This window comes from Candoia aspera, chromosome 1 (assembly GCF_035149785.1).
Source record: "Candoia aspera isolate rCanAsp1 chromosome 1, rCanAsp1.hap2, whole genome shotgun sequence".
Classification (NCBI taxonomy): domain Eukaryota; kingdom Metazoa; phylum Chordata; class Lepidosauria; order Squamata; family Boidae; genus Candoia; species Candoia aspera.
The window spans coordinates 139,175,783-139,198,625 of NC_086153.1; the positions used below are offsets into that span (position 1 = coordinate 139,175,783).

Here is a 22,843-nt window from a genome sequence, read left to right on the forward strand (position 1 = left end):
GAATCAGTTTTCTGAGTCTAGTTAAAAAATGTTGCTTTGCCTTATGGGATATTCCTATTGTGGGTATTGCTTCCCTTCCTACTAATCTTTCAGGCCAGTGGAGTTTGGAAAATTCCTAAGAATACTTGCATCAAATTCATTGTCTGTTTATGAAAGCCAGATATGATTGGTTTGAGTCTTGGTGCTCATTTAATTTGGAAGTCACATAAAAATCTGCCCCTGGGATACAGAAAAGAAAAAATGATTATTTGAAGAAAACCATGCTAAAATTCAAGGTCAATAAATTTCAGTAGCTGCTAGACAATCTCATAGAAATAAATGCTTTGGATCACAGTGGAACAACACTCTCAGCAATTCCATTTAGACATTATAGTAATTAGTTTATTTGCAACCTATCCCTAAAGATATTTGATTGCTTCCCAGGAGCATACTTGAATATATAATCAGATATAGATGTTTTAACGGGTAGAGCAATTGTGTATTTCAGTTAAACCACTGCTATGCTGAAGGCATGGCCACCATATCATTCATTCATTCATTCATACATATGTGTGTGTGTGTATACACACACACACACACATACACATACACATACCCATACCAGACCATTTGGATAAGCCCAAATTTTGGCAAAAAATTGTATAATGCCTTCAATATCCATGGACAAATTGCCACCATTAATAAGGGGCTGTGATAGCAATGCCACCCATATGCTGCTCACACATGGTGAGCACCAGTGAGCACAGGTCAGTAGAGTTATGCCTTAAGGATAGAATGGTTGACTACAACACAGACTGGTGGGAGAGGGGGTACCACAACACAGAGTAACATCAAAGTGTTTCTCCTCACAGCCTTTGGTGGTACAGTGCCAGCCCAGCCATTGTTCCAGAGACAGGGGAGAAGGAGGACCGTAGTTCCCTTTTTGCAGCCTTTGGAGCCATCTCTGACCAAGAATGTTGTGTCGGTGGGAACCTCATGGCAATGGTCGTGTAAATGTATGTATGTACTGGCACTTTATTGATGCAATTGAAACACTACTAAATACTACTTTGTATAGCCAAGGCTAATGGTTTATAAAAAAAAAGGACTGAATGATTATTATTATTATTTTTGGCAGGAGGATGTGTCATATAGTATGTCTTCACCATAAACCTCCCCCGCAAAACTATTAATTACTTTTTAGAAGATCTTCTCCTCTCCATAGAGTTCTTCAAGTAATATGCCATTTTGGTTCTAAACTCACAAAATCATTACTGTAATACAAAGGTACAAAGTTCATGTGTTTGAAATATCTGAATGTGTTTTTTTTTTACTTGCATATCAATACTTTGGAATCATATCTTAAGAAGAACTATACAGTATCTGCTCAGAAGAAATGGCAAAGAAAATAATTATTCAATGGTGGAAAGTCAGGATTATTCTATGCGTAAAGTCTTGGATTATAGATATGTGCTCAGTTTTCATGTATGTACTGGCACTTTATTGATGCAATGGAAACCCTACTGAATACTATTTTGTATAGTCAAGGCTAATGGTTTACAAAGAAAAATTGGCTGAACGATTATTATTTTTGACAGGAGGATGTCATACAATATGTCTTCTTTCATTGGGCCTGTTTTTCTTTCCATTTTTTTTCTTCTTTCCTTTTCTTTTTATGAGGAATGGATTGTAGGTATATTCTTGTACAAGTCCATTCTTAATAGCTATTTGTGCATTTAAAAATTTAAAGTAAGTGCACCATATAACATTTATTGTAAAACTATACTTTTTGTCTAAAAGCAAGAAGGAATACAAAGGCATATAAAAGATTATTGTGGGACTAATTCCAACAATGCCCCAGAATTACTATGCTAATCTTGTCTTTGCTGTAACAGATGTCATGGCTACAATTTTTCATTAAGAATCCAGAGGGAAAAAAATAAATCCTGAAAGTGCAGTAACAATGATTTCTGATTGGAATAATCAACAGGAAGTCTTGAAATGATTTAAAAATGGGGAAGAAATAAATCCTGGGAACTAGCAATTATGCCTTCCATTGGAATTGTTATTTTGTTACTTGGATTGTAGAGCTAGCATATGCCACCAATTATAGTGAAAAATTAATAAAAATGTTGATTTGTTTTAACAGTGACAAAAATAATCAGTGTGCCTTTGCACGTCTTGTATGGTGGTACAAGTCTCACCTAGAAAATTAGTGACATTAGTTATAATACTGCAATTTTCCATCTTATACAAGCTTTAATGTATATTAAAGTGTCTTAAGTATTCTGGGAGTCCACAAGGATGCTTTGTCCATTGTATTCTCCGTTGTCCTCCTACTTGGAATTTACAAGTCCCTCCTTCTTAGTTCCTCTTATCCTATGTACTTGTGTGCTCCAAAAGAGGAATGAAGAATATGCCACTATATACACAGAATCAGCATAGTGAATGGAAAGTTATTTCATGTTCAAAATTTATGTCTTATTGCTATTGGAAAGAATTAGCATAATATATGCTAAAGGTAGACAGCCGAGAAAGTTTGGGGCTGTATCTCTCCAAATGCCTTGTCATTGACCAAACTAGCTAGAGAACAGAAATCCAAAACATCTGCTGGGCACAAGGTTGCCTGTTGCTAATACTCAAGTGGGCAATATGTTGTAGGCATTTAGTGCATGTGACTACCAAGAGGAATATACTCTATGTATTTATGTGCACACATACATTTTATTACTGTTCAATTTATTATTTGATATACTGTAATTGTTAACAAAGATTAACTATGTATGGAATTTAACAAAACCGGAGAATGATATCAGCCACACACTATATTTAACATATGTGGAAAAAATAGAATTAAGGATTTCCTGTCTTGCAGGAAGTATGTACGATGTACTGTATATCTTCATTTCTGACAACTTTTATGACTTCAGCAGTGGGTAATATAATTTGGATATTAAAAAGGCATTTACTTAACTTGCTTAGGTTAGCTTTTCTGTCCCATATTAACAGAATGCTTCATTTAGCATCCAGTGGTCAACTGTGGCAAATTCTAGTGTCTTATGATGGTCACACAGTCAGTTAATTTCAGATATGCATATAGTGTTTTACTATGTTTATGCAGATTCCATGTATGAGCCTACAATCCCATGCTACTCTATTTTGTTGAGTATTTTAACATCACCCTTCTTAACATCTAATGGTAGTTAGTTACACTGCCTTAGTGGTCTTACAATTCACAAAATGAACATACAGTACTACATGTGACACCTATACTATGATTTGTACTCTATAATAACTTTTACTGAGGTATAATGAAAGCCAAAATGACAAAAACGGTGGAAGTGTGTAAATCTTTTTTTTTTCAAATCTTTTATTAAGAATTATAAATGAGCAGAATAAAAGTCTATTTAAACTACAAAAAACAAACGGGGGGGGGCAGCGTAGAAAAGAGAAAAAAAAAAGAGAAAGAGAAAAAGAAGTAACTCCCCCTTCATCCCAGCAGATAAAAACAATTTTAGTAGCTTATCACCATCTCTAAGTAAAACATAATCTCTCTTCTCCCCATAACTTATCTCTTAGACAAAAAAAATAAATAATCCAAATGCTTTGTCGATCATTCTTTGTCAACAAAAGTCCAGTAAGGGCAACCAGATACAACTATTTCCTTCTTTTAGCCCTGGTCAAACAAGACACCCTTATAAATCTTCCCTGAATTTTTAAAATTATTCTTTAACCCCTTCAAGAAAAGGAAGTGTGTTAATCCAACAACAGAGTATTGGTAGTACTAGTAACATTTGAAGGATTATGGGTAGCTTTGCAGATCACTTTAAATCATGTTTATTAAAATCATATTTTACTAAACAAATCAGGGTCTGGGTTCATACAACACACAAGCCAAATACAGATAAACACATTATGCCTTACCACATATGTTTATGTGCAAATTGAATCAGGAAGTGCAGCAAGTAAAAGAGGGTGTAATGCTTAAAATGCTGGGCTGGAGCCAGACACAGATTCTAGTCCTCCATCAACCATGCAAGTTCATTGGTGACTTTGGGCCAGTTTCTCTCTCTGTCTCTCTCTCAGCCCAACCTACCTCACAGGGACATTGTTCCAGGGACCAATTGGAGAAGAGAGCACCAGGTACACTACCTGGAGCTCCTGAATGAAAGGTGGGATAGAAATCTAATGAATACCTAATGTTCATATAAGATTTCCTGTCATTTATTTATTTATTTATTCATTCATTCATTCATTTATTTTTCACATTTCTATTACCGCCCATCTCCCCCCAAGAGGGGGACTCTGGGCAGTTTACAATAAAATTCTCCTTAAAACCTCAACATAATAAAATCACCGAATCAACACCTTTGTTCAACACCATCATGATCAACACCATCATGATCTCCCTCTATTTGCTATGTATAGTAGAAGCCTTTCAAATTTCTCATCAAGTGTCAAGGAAATTCAGATGATTATTTTTGGAAAGTATGAGGTAACAACACATTGTTCTGAAAGAACGAAAAACAGTCACTAGTACAACCTCTATACTGTACACTTTTTTAGTCAAATGTCCAGATTGCTGCATTGAAAGAATGGACGGAATGGATGAGAACACAGAGCTCTGTCTATGAAGGGGCAGGATGTGACCAACAAGCAGGTTATTACTTCAGCATGTAGCAACCGAACCCATATCTGTTCCCTTTAATTCAACTGTTTCTTTCAGTAACTATGATGGGGTATATATTGGTGCATGCATGTGTGCATGCAAGAAAAGCAACTCTGAAAATGACACACTCTTGACAACCACACACCATCTTATGCTGTTCGTTAAATACATATGTGTTGTGGATTCCTGTGAAAATATGTATTCAGTGCAACACCATTTCAAGACTGTACGAACACTTAATGCAAGGAATATTGGTGAAGAATTATCTGCAGATTTTGTTCTGGATTCTTTCAGATAATCAACTGATACAAGATGCAGATTCTGCTATTACCTCCCATCATCTTCTCCATGTCTTGCCTCCCAGATGTATGGCATAACTGGAATCTTATCACTCCAAGGAGACGGACAGATGGAAGGACTAACGAGGGAAAGTGCAGCAAAGCTAGAGTTGATTAATCTCTTGCTTCCCTAGTAGCATAAAAACTATAATGTGACTCTCCAATTGAAGTTTGGCTTTATCCATCATGCAAATTGCTATTTAGAAAGTGTAACAGCAGGGAAAGTGGGATCCTTAGAGAGATAACAAAGTCTCTGTAAAAATTTTTTTTTTAAATCCATTCAATTGTGTCCAATTCTCAGAAACTGCCTGGACAAATCCCTGCAGTTTTCTTGGCAAGATTTTTGGGAGTGGTTTGCCATTGCCTTCTTCCTAGGGCTGAGAAAGTCTGGCTGGCCCACGGTCACCCAGCTGGCTTCATGCCAGAGGCGGGACTAGAACTCTTGGTCTCCTGGTTTCTAGCCTGATGCCTTAACCACTACATCAAACTGGCTCTCTCTCTAAAATAATTATTACTAAATTAAGTATGTGATTGCAACAAAAATATTTTCAGTATAATGCTGCATGCCTTATAAATCTCTGAATTTCACATTAATTAATTATGGTACGTTATGCCATATTATTATTACCTGGGAAAGAGGCCAGCCCGATTTGAGTAAAACATTCTCTCAAAAATGCTGGAGAGAATCAGTGAGATTGTATGTAAATCATCTGTTGAATATATTCCCATAGATCAAATAGCTTTGCTGGAGGCAGGTAGAGCAGGCAGTAGCTGTGGCTAAGGGGGCCTTTGCACGGATTCACCTTGTGCCCATTTCTGTACCAGGTCCTCTTCCTCTTGGTCACTCATGCCTTGGTCACTTCCCGATCAGACTACTTTAACACACTCTACTTGGGGCTGCCCTTGAAGACCTCCTGAAGGTTACAAAGGATCTAGACTGCAGCAGTATATTCATATTACACTGTTCATCCATATTAAACTGCTGTTGCTCTACTGGATCCCAATTTTTTCCTGGGTGCAATTCAAGGTGCTGATTATCACCTTTAAACCCTACATGACATGGGGCCAGGTAATTTGTGGGACTGCCTTTCCCTGGGGGTATATGCCCATTTCACCAGGTTGGATAGAGTGGACATCCAGGTCACTTCCCTTAAATGTTGCCATCTAGTGAGACCTACAAAGCCTGCCTTTTCCATCACAGTCCTTGTCCTGTGGAACGCCCTTCCCACTGAGATCCGGCAGCTCTCCCCCCCCCCGCCCGACTCCTAGGAGCCGTAAAGAGCTGGCTCTTCCCCCAAGCACAACAGTACTGCCATAAATATCCAAACTAAAAAAACCAAAGCCCACGTTGTCACACACTGCTTTTTAAACATTGCATAATTTTTGATTCTGAAAAAGAAACCACAAAGGTTTTAAAGAGTTAATTAGTAGAAATGAACTGTCTCATACCACAACCTTGTCTGCTATCTTTCATTGTATAATCAATCTCTGAAACAGGAAAGCTATAGATAGGTAAATAATGTGATAGAGAATATTTAGCTAATTAATTACATTAAGAAATTTCAGGGATGTCAGTCATTACCACCTAATGACTATAGCACTTTTCAGTTCGATTTAAATGCATTAATTCTGCGATCATTTACATGGCTGTATTACTTTTCCCTGTAACAGAGCTAAAGAATGCTATTGGGAGGAGATGCATTCCCTTATCTTGGGCAATTCCTTTGTTCTCACACAAACACTGAGCCACAAAATAGTCGTATTTTAGCTTAGTGTTGTGCAGCTCCACAAACTATGTGTCTAGTTTGTTGTTCATTAACTTAAATCTAAAAAAATTGGGTTGAGTAAACCAAGTTTAAGTATGCTGGGTGGACACAGTTCATGTGTGGCAAAATCCAGAACCACAGCATGATGTTAGATTTGTTTTACCCAGCCAAAGAATTTTGCAGCAGGCAGCAGCACCTGGCCGACCTTGCAGCCACATGGAAGATAAGGAGCATCGAGCCTGGTTAGTATTTTGATGGGAGATCTCCAGGGAATTCCAGAGCTGTAGGGTTGATAGAGAAGTTGGAAAAAAAAACATCCTGGAAGAAAACAGTGGCAAACCACTTTGCTCTGCCACAAAAACTGCATGGATGCAGTCACTATGTAAAGTCAAGTCTCCAGTGTCTGTATCTTGTTTAATGAGAGCAGCAGGTCATGTGGGATTAAGACTCTTACGTAGGGTCAACCCTGCAGTGCAGCAAAGCAGAGTAACTCATTTTAGGCAGATAACACTACATAGCAGTTTTCTTCAGGCACTCTTAATCAACGCTTGAAGGGCTCTGCCCCTTTATCCCCGTTCTCCCCAATCTCCTTGCATTCAGGGAAGAGGCCTCAGGGAGAATGCACTGGTGTTCACTTGATACAAGTACAGTTCTGTGTGCAGCCCAGGATCTTGACAAAGCAGGGTGTCCTGCATCAGGTGCAGAGCTGAATTTGTGTTCAAGCAAATTTGAGTATAGCTCCCCTTCAGGTCATACTGGGATCTAGTAGGGGAAGGACAGATGGGTTGAACAAATATGGGGCCAGGTCCAGCTTATGAGAAATAAGGGTAGATGAAGGCTGCAACTGTTGTCTGAATATTTTAACAAGACTTATCTTGTTATCTAAATATCTCTAATAATAAGAGCGTGACTTTAGGCAGCAAAACATCTTAGACCTCCAGAATAACTCAGTTTTCAGGAGTTTCCAGAAGGCCAGGACAGTGGGGACCAACCTAATTTTTAAGGGGAGGCTACTCCATAAAATATATGCTGCTACAGCAAAGCAGCACTAAAAGCCTCCGATTTCCACCCCTCCCCAAACGTACCTTACAGAAATGGGGAATCACCAACAGTTTCTCCTGCGATGCACGGCTTGATTCCTGTTGGAGAAGGGAGCTTTACAGGTACTTTGTGCAAGCCATGTGTAACTATATAACATTGCATGAATGGAAACTGCTGGGTCATATTTTGGGCAGCACATGTTGCTTTGCATTGCTTGTTACATGTCACAGAAAATAGTATGGGGGAAACAGCATGCTCTTTTTTTCTTTCCAGACCAATGGATTGTTGGAAGAAAATTACGTCAAGGGACAGGAGAATCCATCTGTCTGTCCATCAGCAGGATAATTCTCTGGAACCTAAATAGAATTGGACCAAATATGGTGTTATTGAGGAAAAGCACAAAAAGAAAGATTGAGGCTGAAAATGGACTAAATATGTCCAGGGGCTGCAGAGGAAAGAAATCTACAGATATCCCTCCAAGGCACCCTATGGAAGAGTCCATTGGGGAATGGCTTAGACAGTTGCTGAGTGCTCCATTCTTAAACTCCCTTCCTCTTGCTCATGTTGGAATTATCAGGGGTCAATTCAGCATTGTCTCATAAACATAGTAAGGGGGTCTCTCTAGCACACGTCTCTTTATTGTGCTTGTGGGATGTCACATGGGTCATCTGATTTCCACTTCCTCCTCCTCCTTGGGCTTGGGGATTAACAATCTCCATTACCCTTCTGGCTCAGATGCAAGCAGGAGCTGCTGCAGGATGCAGCTCTCACTCTTTAGAAAGTGTCTACAAAGAACCAGTGATAATTAAATTCTTTCTACCATGAACCTACCTGTATCCAGTTCTACTGGATAAAAGTAAGCTATCTCTATTTTCTTCATCTAACTACAGTGTGAAGACTGAATTTATTTCTGAACGTGCTTAATGTGCAAGTGTCCTTTTTGGGTTATGTTTCTACTCTGCAAGACTGCTGTTTGCTGCTTGGAGTTCTTTTACTAACCTTTAAAAACTCCATCACATGTGACTCTATTAAGGGGGTAGAAAGAATTCCAGAAACTCTGCATGTTTTCCCTATGTTGTTTTTGTAATCAGTGATCAGCTGTCAGACTTCATGCCAGGTGTGGCAATAAAGCTTGACACACCAGACACTGCAGCAGTGCATATTTAGGAACTTACTTCCAAGGGAAGCTCGCATACATGAAATGGCTAGCTGCTAGAGAATTTACTTTATATATGCAGAGATCTGCCTACTGCAGAATACAGCAATCTTGGTCTTTCTCTCTGATGTTTCTCTCTCTGCTTCAGAATTTAAATTCTAGGTCTTTCTGAGATATGGCCGTTCTGTTCCGGATCCTGAGAGTGACAACTGTTGTGCCTTCCATGCTTGAGCCCTTATAGGCATTGCTTAGTTTATTGTTGTTATTTCATTTTGTTTCCTTAAGTGAAACTATTAGTTTTTATAACTAGTCTGTATTACAGGCCCATTCACCACGGGGGGACACATTGGCTATGTTTGCGTGATGCATTTATTCAGTATTAACCACTTTTTCCTCAAAATTCTAGGTTTACATGACACAGTGAACTATGACACATTGGACTATATACTAGGGCTACCAGACCTGGATTACAAAATCCAAATTCTCACTGGGTGGCAGCAAAGCATTAATGTTTTCTACATCTCTTTGCTGCATCTAACAGTCCTCCAGAATTTATTTCATTTTGGGTGTTTTTTGCTGATCAATGGTTCAGTGTGCTGTGTGCCCAGCCTAAGTGGAATTATATGAATGGGGAAATTCAGTGGATTGTCTCCATTCCTCCTCCAGACCTAACATGAGCTGTGTTGGGATGATATATTTGCATATGCTATGCCAAACTGTAGTTTAGCGGGAACACAGCCAATGACTGATAGTGGTTCTCTAGCATTTCTGGGGGAAATCTTTCCCAGCCTTCTGTGGAACTGCAGAGTATTGAATTAAATAACCTTCTGACTACTTTAAGAGAAACAATAATATAAAAGTGAAACTTCAAAAATGAAATGAATGTGTTCTAAATCTGATCCAATTCAATATATTGCTTTAATATGGATTTATTATATTTTAATTAAAGATATGTTATATCGACCTTTACAGAATTTCTCAAAAGTAGTTTACTAAAACGTAGTAACATTCAAAAATAAATTATAATAATGAAATGAAATAATTATAAAAAATAAAATAATATAATAATAAAGAACAATGCAATAAAATCATTTAAAAGCCCAATAAATACAAATCTCTTTGGTATCAGAAAGATAGAAATGAAATTGGGAAACTGCACAAAGGAGGCATGATACAGAGAAGGCTAAACCATATAAACTATCCACAGTGAGTCTGTAATACGATGGGCTAGAAGGCAGTTAACTATTTTATGGCAGCGTGTCAAGAAAACCCAACCAATATAAGATCCCTTCCTACCTTTCAAAGAAAAATTATACTTGCCTTGCTAATTCTTTGGGAGATGCTGCCACATGAGCGTTCTTCTACTGAATCAATGGTCCCATGGTGTTAGATTCTGCTGCCACCTTCACCCTCCCTGCAAATACTATTATTGAACAGCAATGTTTTGAGTGACAGAAGGAAAACCTTATTAAATACATTGGGAGTAATCATATTAACTACTTTTTGTTACTTTAGTTTTAATTAAACCAAATCAATACAGGGTTTGTCCAGCTCCAAGCACTTTTTGGAGCGTACCTTCTAACATATCCCTGGTCCCAGATCTAAAGGATTATACACCTTTACCCATGGATGAAGTATGTTTTACTTCAGAGATTGATGGGGAAACAAGGTAGATGTCTTCTGCCAAACTGGCTGCTTACCAATACAGTATTACAAAATATTTTTTCACTTAAATATCTTATTCATCATTTATTGATGGCAATATCAAAGGATGATAATATATTTCTATTATGTTTCTATTTTCATTGTATTTATTGTATTTGTAATTGTTCTGAATGTTAATTTTTGTTGTAAACTTGTGGGGGAGATGGGTGGTGATAAAGTTTGATAAAAAAATAAAAAATAAATAAAATGATTAAATTGCATGGGTGAATAAATTATTACAAATATAATTTCAATATATTTAGTACATCATTTCAAACAGTCTTTTTTCTGATACTTTCACTCTTTCATCAACATTATTTTCATAGGGTTGTTTATTCGCATTTTCAAAACTACAGCAAAATATAAGGTGACATTTACAGAATTATTCACACTTAGGTACATAATTCAACTTATTTGTACTTGAGGATTAGCAACTGGCTGTGTTCACACAACACACCCAGTTTGGAAATTAACCCAATGACACACTACGCTATTAATCATACAGACCGGATTCACACAAAACGCTGTGATTGACTGCTGTAGTTTGTGGTTCAGGGCTGTGTGAATTGACACCTCAGAAAAATTAGACGGGGTGTTGTTTCAGTAAAGGTTCAAAACCCACACATCCAAGAAACCTGAACGTACATACACCAGCCCACCCTCAAGGGTCAGGAAGCAAGTTCCAGCCACAAATCACACTTACAAAGGAGTATGTCCTACTATCTGCAAAATCATTGGGGAGCACCTGCTTGGACTGAGGTTCAGGTGAACCCCCCTCACCCCAGTTTAGCTATCCAGATGGAGAGTGATCTCTAAGGGCACTCCCTTCCAGCCTTCCCTACCTTACAAGACTGTTTTGAAAATGACCCGGGCGAGAGCCATGCCTTCGCATTACCAGAATACCAGGGCTCGGGAGCCCGCATACCCTTCCCCAATTTTCGCCTCCCCTTGGCCGATCATCTGCACGGGGCTCTCCACCACCCCGCCGGATTCCGAGCAGGGTGCCCGCCTCCTCTGGCCTTCAGAGGGGCGGGCACTGCGTTGGGTTCTCCCCCAGTGCGTGGTAGTGGGAGGAGGTTTGGTTTGGCTTGCCACCCGCCCCCGCCCGCGTGTGCGTGATTGGAAAGCAGGGCGGTGTGGCCCATTCTCTCTCCCTTTCCTCCCCAAAACTAGGGCATTTCCGTGTGTGTGTGTGTGTGTTGGTGCCTGCCTGTGTGTATCTGCGTGTGTCACAATAATACCCTAGCTGCTTAGCTTGCAAGGAGAAAGCCCTGCAGCAGCCGCGGGTTGTTGAACGATGTAAGGCGGGGAGACTCCCCGCCTGCCTGCCTGCCTCTCGCTCGCTCGCTTTCCAACCCCTTTTCCCCGTCCCCTCCTCTCCTGGAGCCGCCCTCCCCGCCGCTCTCCTTACTCTTCCCTTTCCTTCCTTCCTTCCCTCCCTCCCCGCCATGCCGGACCAGATCTCCGTGTCGGAATTCGTGTCCGAGACCAATGAGGATTACAAGTCGCCCACCGCCTCCAACTTCACCACCCGGATGGTACAGTGTCGGAACACCGTGGCGGCCATCGAGGAGGTGAGCGGGAGTAGCGAGAGGAGGCAGCGCCCAGCCCTGCCCCTCCGCCTGGCCTGCAAAAGGCGGCTTGCCCGCCCGCCTTTCGCCACCCGAGGCAGCTTCAGGCTTGTGTGTGGGTCGGTCTGTGGGGAGGCTGGCTGGAAGATGGAGGAGCAGAGCCTCCAGCCATGCCCGGGCTCCCTCCCTTCCCTTCCTTCTCCTCAGACCTGCGTCTTTTTGGCACAAAGGGGGCTTCGTGCCCAGCTCAGCCCCCTGGAAGCCTTGGGGGTTGTGCCTGGCTTGGAAGAAGCTTCGCGCGGATTTCTCCTGCTCCCCTTTTGCCCGCCTTTTTATTTTTTGTTTGTGGTACGGAATCCCTCGCTTTGGCGCTTCTTTCCCATCGGCAAAATTCGTCTCGGTCTTACAAATCACGATGCTCCCACTACTGCCGATAGACTTCTGCCACAATGGCTGGGCTTCCCTCGGCCTTTCAGGGAGTGGGCGGTGTGGAACCACCTGTATTTGCACATCTTTTACCAACCATTTCAACCTGCCTTCTCTAACAAGTGGGGTACATTTTCGGACCACAAAGCTGTCGGAGGCACCTTAACTATTCCTAATAGATTGCAGCTTTTTCGCGGGAGGGGGCGAGAAGAGCCGCTGACGAGATAACTAGTCCCTAGAGTAGTTACTTTCCTTTCTTCAGTATCGTTCTTGTGTTCTGGATAGAGTACCACCATTGTGAGATTTAGGAGTTGTGCAGCAGAATATACTTTTTGCAATGAGGGGCTCTTAGAGCTGCCATCCTGTGTCTCATTCTTTTGGGAGGAAGCCCCACTGAATCGAATGGGGCTTATTTTTGAGCAAACATGTACTGCATAAAGCTGTGTCCTGATACTGACTCCCAGTGGAGGATAAGAGGTCCAAAAGATGTAATAAAGTAAGTGTTTCCAGACTGGGGGTGCTGTATCTATGTTCCATCCTGTAAGTTTCATTCCTCTATTGTTAAGCCCTATTATCTTTGAGTGGCATCCTTCCTTTCCGAATTGAAATGCATCTATTTCTAAAACAAAGGGCCTGAGTCCCTGACCACTAACACCAGCTTTGGGGCTTATTTTTACCAAAGCAGCAACTGTTCTTTGAGGCTTCTCTTTTGCAGACACCACAAAATCTACACCCTTCCCCTCTTAGTAAGTTGGGAGACCATGGCTCTTGGTTTTAAGTCTTCTCTTCAGACAAAAGAAAGGTACTGTAGATATTGCATGCATAGTGTTTTTAAGGCAAAGGCATTTGATTTAGAATTCTGCTTTTGTTTGCACCAGCCCTCACAAAAAGTGCATCTGCTTTGTTACAGTGTAGAAAATCTTAAATTTCAGTTGGGAATTCTTTTGTGTGTCTTTGTCAGGATTTTAAAAAAATAATATCTGATATTATTTTCAACATTATATGCAGATTGCAAGTTTTTCCCTGACTGCTTGGATTAACACAATACTACCCCCTCCCCCTATGAATTTTGAAACTTATCCAAATGTTCAGTTGCATCCCATTGTCATATATAAAGTATGAAGTTATTTTGCATTTTTAAACTGCATACTGGTCACTCCAGGCTTGCTTCATCAGTGTTCATTATATTGTAAATTGATGTGTCATTTATCCTGCTTTGTTATGATGGGCTCAGATGGTTGTGCCTGCCACTTTAAAACAAACTAGTTTGTCCATATGATATTTGAAGAATTACTGTTTTGCCATTGAAGTAATTCTCCTGTCCCCACAAATTACCTCTTCAGCTACTCACCCTAATTAGTTCAACTTTTTTCAGTGTGCATGTTGTTAAGATCTTAAGAAATACAAAGCAGTCTGTAGGAAAAGTTTTGCCTCTACCATTTAAAATTTAGTATGAGCTTTCAGTCTCTGAGGCTGCAGTTAAACACAGTGGAACTTGCTTTTAAGTAAATCTGTATGGAATACAGTGGAATACAGTGAAAGTTGTTTTTAAGTAGACATGCATAGGATTGGGCTGTGAAGCAAGAGTTAGCAACATAGTATTTGAAAGTCCCCTCCCCTTGCAGATATCCATTACCTCTTTCTCTCAGGTTGACTGATTGAAGGTGAATAGATATATGATGGAGAAAATATTTGGAGTAGCCAACATGCTCTGTAGTTCATTCCTGCTTAAGCTTATGTAAACAAGCATTCAGTTTCTTCTGAATCCATGGAAGTTTCTGGTGAGCATTGAAGGTGTTGGAGGACATCCAAAGATAATTTTTAAACAATCTTTTATACTTATGACAGAATCTTTCATTTATCAATTCCATAAATAACTCTTATGCTGTTCACTAAAATTTCCTGTATTTTGAGCTTTTCACAGAACAATACTTTATTTTTAAAAGTTTATAGCATTTATGCTTATTTTTTAGAAATCTTATCTGCCTGTCATTCTGTCACACACAAGTTATATTTCTGCTAAATGCTCCTGTGTATACTATCAAAATTTAAGGTTCATGTTCTAGAATACTGTCTAAAACTGGAAATACAGAAATGATGCTTATGGGGACTCTTAATTATATTAACTTTCACACCCTTACTAGCAATAGCTTCTTCATGGCTTAATAAAGGATGAAAACGTTAAGAGGCAGAGAAGAAATACATTTGAATTGCCACTTCAATCATGGGATTTCTTTTTTTAATCTCATGAGTCAGACACCAGTACATCCTGATTTGTGCATTAGCGTCATTCACAGTTCTGGTGGGGTAGATGTGAATGCTTAGTATGGCTATGACTGCTTAAAAAATGCTAAAAACTGCAGTTTTAACTGGGAAATCTGACTATTTAAACAAGCAAGCAAGCAAGCAAAAATAAATACTGAGATATACATGATTCTTAATCTATCAGCTGTTTCTTACAGGTCATATATAGGGTTGAAATAGATTTCAAAGCAGGGCCAGAGTTCCTTATCTCAGACCTTCTCCAGACTTTGGATACTGGATAGAGAAAAATAGTTAATTGTTATACATTGCAGATCATCTCTGTCATAATAATGGAGGATAATACTATCAATATTTCAGTAATATGCTAAGAATTGCTCACTAAAAATTATTCAGAGTATGCTAATTTCATAAATTGGGATTTTAGTATCTCTGTTTATCTGCTAGTATTAATTTATTTACTATGAAAACCAGCTGTTCTGAACTAATTGTACAGGAGTTCTGAAATGGCTTCATTAAATTGAATGTATTTACATTCTGAATCAAGTATCTACATTGCTATTGTTTTAAAAGTGGATTATGGTTCCTCCCCCCTCCCAGGTCTTTCTAGGATGAAAATTACCATTTGCAGCATTTACAGTGCTAATCCTCTTTAAATAAAGTCTGTGAAGATGTCATCAGAAATGGCTGTCCTTCTTCCAATTGCAAAAAGGAAATATTAGCCTAATAAGAGTTACCTGTACCTGATTCTGCATGTTTGTTTGTGTATTGTGATATGCATGTACACAACAAGGACTTGCCAGCCAGACTACTAGCTCCAAGTAAAATAGTAATTAGGCTACAGCATATGATGAGTCACTGAAATAATAGAAACTTTAGGTAATATGTCTGAAGACTGAAGGTCTATTTTTCACAAGTGTGATTAGTTCGAAGGAATATTCAATGCATTGATACCAAAGATTTCTTATACTGTACTGAACACCGATGAACTGTATTGAAGGGAATTGGATCTCCTATTTTGATTGCTTCAGTGTTAATGATTTGAGAATATTATGACTTCAGTTTTGTTTCCTTTCTAAAATTGCTTCAGCAGTCATTCTGACTTATCCAACTATTATGGTGTGCTTACAGAGAAATAATTGGACTAAAAAATTTTGTACAGATTTTACATTTTAGTATTATAAAAACATGCAAAGGACGGCCATATAAATTAGATGAATACAATAAAAATCAATAAAAATGAGTAAAAACCTGTTGCTGTAATAGATAGTAATATTAATTTTCATATAAGTTGATGGATAATCATTTTATTGAATTTACTAAATTTTGAACATGTTCTGGAGAAGAGGTATGCAAAATGCTTTGAATTATAAATGTTTTGAGTATAAAGCATTCTGGTTCAAGTACAAAATGGTTGTTTCATGTTTGTAGAGTGCTTCAAGGATTCTGGGAGTTTTTTGAGTTCAAAATAGCCCCATTTTGAGCTCATAATATCTTTTTCAAATTTGAAACAGCTCTAAAATTGCGTTAAATAATTCTTTTACAACTTGCTCTAACTAAAAAATGAACAATTTCTTAAATATATTTATGGAATAACTACACTTGCTTGGTGAGCAGAAATGCTACATAGTGTAGTTTGTTAAACCAAAAAAGAAAAATTCTTTATGAAACATTTTTCATTGTCTCAATTATGAAAAGTATGTTGTACAAAGTACAGGAAAAACCTGAGTTTTCTCTATTTCAGATAATAAAGTTAGTAAATCAAACCCAAACCATTAGAGCATATTTGCAATAGGTAAGAACGCATTTGTCCTAGAGGAGATTCCCTTCTGATCCTAGATAGAGTGATCAGATTATGCTGCATGTAAAAGAAAAACCTGTTGATCAAGTTACCCAGACAGAGAGAAATGGTTGTAGCACTGCTTAACTCTGTTTAATCTGCAGCACTATTTTACGGATACGATTTCTGAATTTTGTGTGTTGGGATGTTTGCAAATGTGATACAAATGTGATAAAGGAGTAGAGTTGGTTTATTGGAATATTTTCCCCTTAGTTATATGTGTGGTGGGCAGTGGGAAATCTGAATTTAGTCATTTTTTAAAAAAAGTGATGGATATTAAATGGTTAACTGCTATCTTGAAGTATGAGTAGAAAAAACTTGTAGAATCTAATTAATTTGAGTCCTGCTGGATTGGAATAGCAAATGAGCACCAGTAAATAAATAGATGAACACAACTCTTATTTTTGAAGGATCATCTCAAAATCAGGCCAGAAAGTGACCTCAGGAATAGGATAGTATTCTTCCAGACACCAAGTGGGGCCATGTCAAATAAAATAATCTTACATTTCAAATGAAATACTTTAAATATTTGTGTCTGGTTGGGGAGAGAGATGTCTTTAAATGGATATTTCTTTTAATTGTATAAAAAACATCTCTGCAATTAAGATCTGAAGTTTTAAATGTTTTGCAGTATTCTATCACCTTTTCCCTTATTGTATTTTCTTATATTAAAATTTCACCTAGATTCTTAAATATAGCTGTATAATCTTAAGTAAAAATCTGTTGGTAGCAACAGCTACTGTTTACAAAAATCCATAATAATTGTGATCAGTTTCCATAAAAGTAATGACATTTTTCATCTTTGTCAAACTTTTAAACTATATGTACAGAATTACACAGTTCAGAAGAAAAATATTTGACTTTAAACCAAATAGAAATAGTTACAGAATAAGTATAAATATATAACTGCATGCTATCTTTGAAAGTTATGAATATTTCATCATCTTTTGGTTTTTTTCTTAAATATACTCCTGAAATTGTATATATTAATATTTTATTCTTACTTCCTCTCAGGAGAAATGTATCCTGCCCATCCCATTTGTGGAAATAATTATGTAATCCCTCCCCAATTTGGTAGTCTCTAGGACTATTAACTCCCTTAATCTGCTATGTACCATAACTCCGAATATCCCTAACGCCAACGTTGGCTGTAGTATAACACATTTGGAGGGTACCATGGTAGGGAAAGTAGAAACTATCTTAATGTACGTTTATGACTTCTGTGAGCAGTTATGGGAAAAAGAGAAATAATGTGAAAATTCTTAAGCTAGTGTTGATTGGACTTTCTGTTAATGGTGATGATTGAAGGGATATTAGTATTTATATTTAGCATATTAAAAGGTCAACAGTGCAACAGTGCAGTGTTCTATTAAAATTTGAGAAACTGTGGTATTGCTTCCAAATAGTATTAGCAGTTGTAGAAAAGAGAGAAATGCAATAATCTCTTTTGCCTGAGGCAAATCCTAAAATAGCAAGACTTGATTTTTTTTCAGCCAAGAAGAATCTAGCCTCATGATTTTTGATGGATGACATAGTTGCCACTATCATTAGTGGACTTCTACTCCTATAACAAGATAGTCCGTTCTTCTTCCCTCCTGCAGCCCTTACATACTCCAGATTTCTCCAGATGGTTCTTGAGATTCCTTAGTAAACCTTAGCTTAAACAAACTGGTTTAGAATGGGGCATAAACCAGGCTAGTGTCATAGAACAGAAATTGTACATAAGGATTTGCTTCTAATACTTTTTCTTTCTTAAAAGGTTGCAATATGGTGTTGTATGCGAGTTCAGGATTGTTTTCTGTTGGTACAAGTTCTTCAGGATTGGTTATAGTAACTTTGGGCAAGTATAAAAGTGTTAGCTATTTTAATTGCTAGGAATGGTATGTTGCAGTGGTATAACATGCTGTCTAATGACAAGGGTAACAGGAACAATTTAGAGTACAGTTTATAGTAGTAGTATATATGGCAGGTTTGCAGTTTCAGCTATGGCTTGACATAGTAATATGTCTGTTCGTAATAAACTATGGTAGATTATATTCAAAAGTCATTTTTATGCTGACTTTAAACACAACTGCCATATTCATAAATATTTTTAGTATATTGATAGTTTTCCGAAACAGATGGGTGATCAAGATGCTGTTTTTACATTAAAAAAGCTTTTCCTCCACAGCCCACTTCAGTTTGAAAACGAAGCTATTTCTGTAGGTTTACAACCCACTTCTGTTACTGTGAATGGTCCACACATGCCAAACCAACCAGTCAACTGATAGTGTAGCATGTCCAAACCAGGCTGTGATATCTTGTTCAACAAATTGTAGTTTAAAAATCCTAGCTAGTGTTACATATGAAAGTAGTCTGTCTGTCTTCGCCAGTTGCTTTGGTTTGCAGAAGTATAATCCCTCCCTGTGTTTTTGTTAAGGAATTAACTCCTGTAGAGCAAAAAAAATAAAAATAAATAGTGATAGCGCCCTTCAGCTGATTGTGGCCTATGCATCATTGCAAACTGCCCAAAATGAATGTGGTAACAAAACTCATTGCTAGTGGAGCCACGTGTTCTGTCACTGACTCATTGTCTAATCTGAAGTGATTTGGTAGGATGCTGTTAATAACAGCAAGGCAAGGTAGATAGGGTTTGCATCTACTTATTTGATACGATGTCATTATTAAACAGCAGAGTTCATTTATTTGGCTAGAAAGCTGTATTAAAAATTAATAAGCTGTGAGTAGGAATTGACTTGGGAAATCTCTAACTTACAAGATGGATTAGAGATATGTAATATAGCATTATAGCTGAAAGTGTATTCATTGGTATTTTAGAAGGGTTAGGGTACAATTTTTAATGAATGAATAACAAAATGTTTTGCTAACATTTTTTAGTGATACCCAGTGCATTTGTTCAAATGTTACAAGTCTTCTTCTATGCAATTGTGTTTCTTTAATGTCAATTCTTACAGCTGCATCTTCTGTGTTCACATCTGGCCTTATAGCGACCCCCCCCCCAAATTAGAACATAGGCTATCGGAGCATGAAAGCAAAGTGAACTTTATTATATGTTATTTGCTGTGATTCATTTTCCATGAAAACTGTTGGTTGCTTAGGGGGATTTTTTTTTTTAATAGCTCTAGTGAAATCTATTTTGAAGAAACTCATTTAGGAAACAGCATACATTCACTAATCATTTTAATCCCTATCAGTCAGACAGGATTATTATTTGACCAAAAGCAGAAAACTGAAAATGTCATTACAATGTGTACATCACTCTTTTGGTTCTCCTCCCTGAACTGCAGTATAGAATACTTCCAAACAGTTATTTGATATAATTTTGTTCCATGAACTGAAGATTCATGGTACACAAAAGGTAACCCCAATTAGTTTTCAAACCCCTCTTAATTTGTACAGGATTGACCACTTTAGTAATGGAAGATAATTGTTCAGTAGAAAAATGTTTAGTTCATCTCTCCTTTGCAACAAGATAAATTTATTTCCATATTAGTAAAAAGCATTACTGTATATGAAAGCCTCAGCTGACCAGAGCTGTGATGGCAAGTGGAGGTCATGTGTATGTCATATAGAAGATTGCTACTTGGAATGTAAGAGAAGTAAATTGAAAAGAATATGACTTAATGAACGAAATAACAGTATGCTGGATGTCTGTCAAACTAGTAGATAGGGGAAGGATGTAATAGATCTTAGTGATAGAGGTCTATCAGAATGTATATCAGAAATATGAATTAGTATCATACAGGTTTTGTGTATGAGAATAGAAATCCACAGGTTAATTCACCCTTGCGAGACTACTATATGCACAAAAATGGAAAGACTCTGAAATACCCACAGTGGAGGAATGGTTAGTGAAGATGACAGAACTAGCAGAGATGGCGAATTTAACTTGTTTGCTCAGAGAAAGATCAACTGCTATGTTTATTAGCGACTGGAAACCCCTTATGGAGTTTTGCTGAAAAATTTAAAAAAACGAACTAGTGATTTATGGATTTGATGATTTAAAAGGGTAGATTATGGAGAGGAGGAAATTACGATGTACTGTAACCTTAGAGACAGACGGTAAAATATAAATGTATTTATAACTGCTGTTAAGAAAATGAGAAGCCACTTCTTTGCTTTTTGCTTTTTTCTCTTTTTGATTTCTTTTTCACATTTTTAATATTTTTCCCTATTCATCTCTTCAGTTCAAAATTTCTACTGTTTTAATCTGTTGAAAACTTCTTTAATAAAAACTATTAAAAAAGGAAAAAATAGAAGTCCACAGGTTAGTGATATTAGCATATTACACTCCAGTGAATAGTGATAATGCAAGAAACAGTGATGAATTCTAGGGGAATGCAATCCAGGGGGAAAATGCTCTGTAATGTGAAATAATAGGAAAGTTCAGAAAAAGTGATTGAGCCAATCAGAAATCCAAGAATGAATGAGAATAGTGACTGGTGAACATCTGCTTAAAAAAAATCTGTTTCAAATACTTGGTTTATTCATAGCAAAGAAATGAATATAAATCTAAAAGCATGATTGATTTGCTTGTCTATGATGAAAGATTGAGAGGATAAAAGCATAAACTGGTTAGCCTTCTAGAAAGCATTGAAATCCTGCTTTACCCCAGGTATGGGCCAGGACAATAGATGAGCCCATCTTCTGGCAGTGCATGTCTGGTTGACTCCAGGAATATGTTGTTTTATATGTTGTTGTGGATTTTGGTTTATTTTATTTATTATGGTTACCTGTATTTATTGTTTTTTGTTTGGTTTTTATTTGATATATACCACCTTGAGTCACCATTATGCGATTTGGGGGGAGCTATATAAATCTTCTAAATAAATAAAAAATAAAACAGATGATTCAAGTTGCTGAATGTGGTACAGACGGGTTTTTTTGTAGTGTCAAGAGTAGATCTTGAGAAAAAAATTGATGGAAAAAAAAGCAATGAAGTGGATAAAACTAGAGTGAAAGTACAGCAAGAGAAAGTGTGAGTCCTGTATGAAAAAGTGTGTAAGTAGACAATAGCTAGATTAATTTTCCAACAGAATGAATGGAAAGTGGCCATAAGGAAAGAGGATGTGAAAGCTGCTTGGAACAGAGTGAAAAGACTATAGATGAAAAAAAAATGCAGATATGAGAGTGATGAAAAAAACGAGATTGAGAGAAAAATATTGTATAAAGTGTATGATGTGAATAAAGGGAAAAAGATGGTTGCAAAGAATGTAGTCCAAGAGAGCAAGGAACAGCTAAGATTTAAAAAGGCAGAGAAAATGTGTTGTGATTTTGATAGAAATAAAACACTGTTTTTGAAGTAGGTGGAGAGGGCTAAACAAAGAACCTCCAACAGAGTAAATGGCATTAAAAATAAGTGATGAAATTACTTTGGATGAAACTGAAGTGAGGAAGTAGTGGGATTAATATTTTAGAGATTTATATGGGAATTATAGTGATATTTTGAAGAGTGGAATAGAAACAAATGCTATGTTATTTGATGAAAGTCATAAATGCTATGAGAATATTGAAAAATGATAAGGCCACAAGTGTGCATAGTGTTACAGGAGAAATGTGAATATGTGGATGTGGTTTACTTATGGAATGCCTGTATGTCATATTTAATGTTTCTGTGATGAGTATATCTGACAGTTGGAAGAATGCCATGCCATTGTTGTTTCCCTGTACAAAGGGCAAGGAAGCAAGAGTGAATGCAAAAATTGTAGGGGGGGGTTAGTTCATTAGCTGTTTCTGAGAAAGCTCATGGCAGAATTCTGACTGAAAAGGTATGAGATATGACAGTAATCAAATTTGGGAAGTGCAGTGCTGCTTTATACCAGGCAGAAAGTGTACTGGCTAGATTTTCAGGTCATTGAGGAATACAGGAATGTGGAAAACTGTATTATATTTTATTGATTTAGATAAAATACATGTTAATGTGAATAGGCTTGTATTATGGAACATTTTGCTTCAACTTCACTATGTATATTGTTGGTTGGTTGCTGCATGTAGTAAGAGTGGTACATGATGAAAGTTAAGCATGTATGAAAATAAATGGAGTGCTTGGCGAATGGCAGGAAGATAAGTATTTATGGATATATACATAAAG

The 22,843-nt window shown here is 37.5% G+C and overlaps 1 protein-coding gene across 2 annotated transcripts in view; it reads left to right on the top strand.

Moving 5' to 3' along the window:
* Positions 1 to 12,073: 12,073 nt before the first annotated feature.
* Positions 12,074 to 22,843, top strand: part of ASAP2 (ArfGAP with SH3 domain, ankyrin repeat and PH domain 2) — a 114,568-nt gene continuing 103,798 nt past the window's right edge. Inside the window, exon 1 of one of the 2 annotated variants that reach the window (XM_063314352.1) lies at positions 12,074 to 12,227. In XM_063314352.1, the coding sequence (XP_063170422.1) occupies positions 12,102 to 12,227 (126 nt within the window). In that variant the 5' untranslated portion in view covers positions 12,074 to 12,101. The remainder of the gene's footprint in view (positions 12,228 to 22,843) is intronic. The other variant, XM_063314343.1, reaches the window with a different exon arrangement.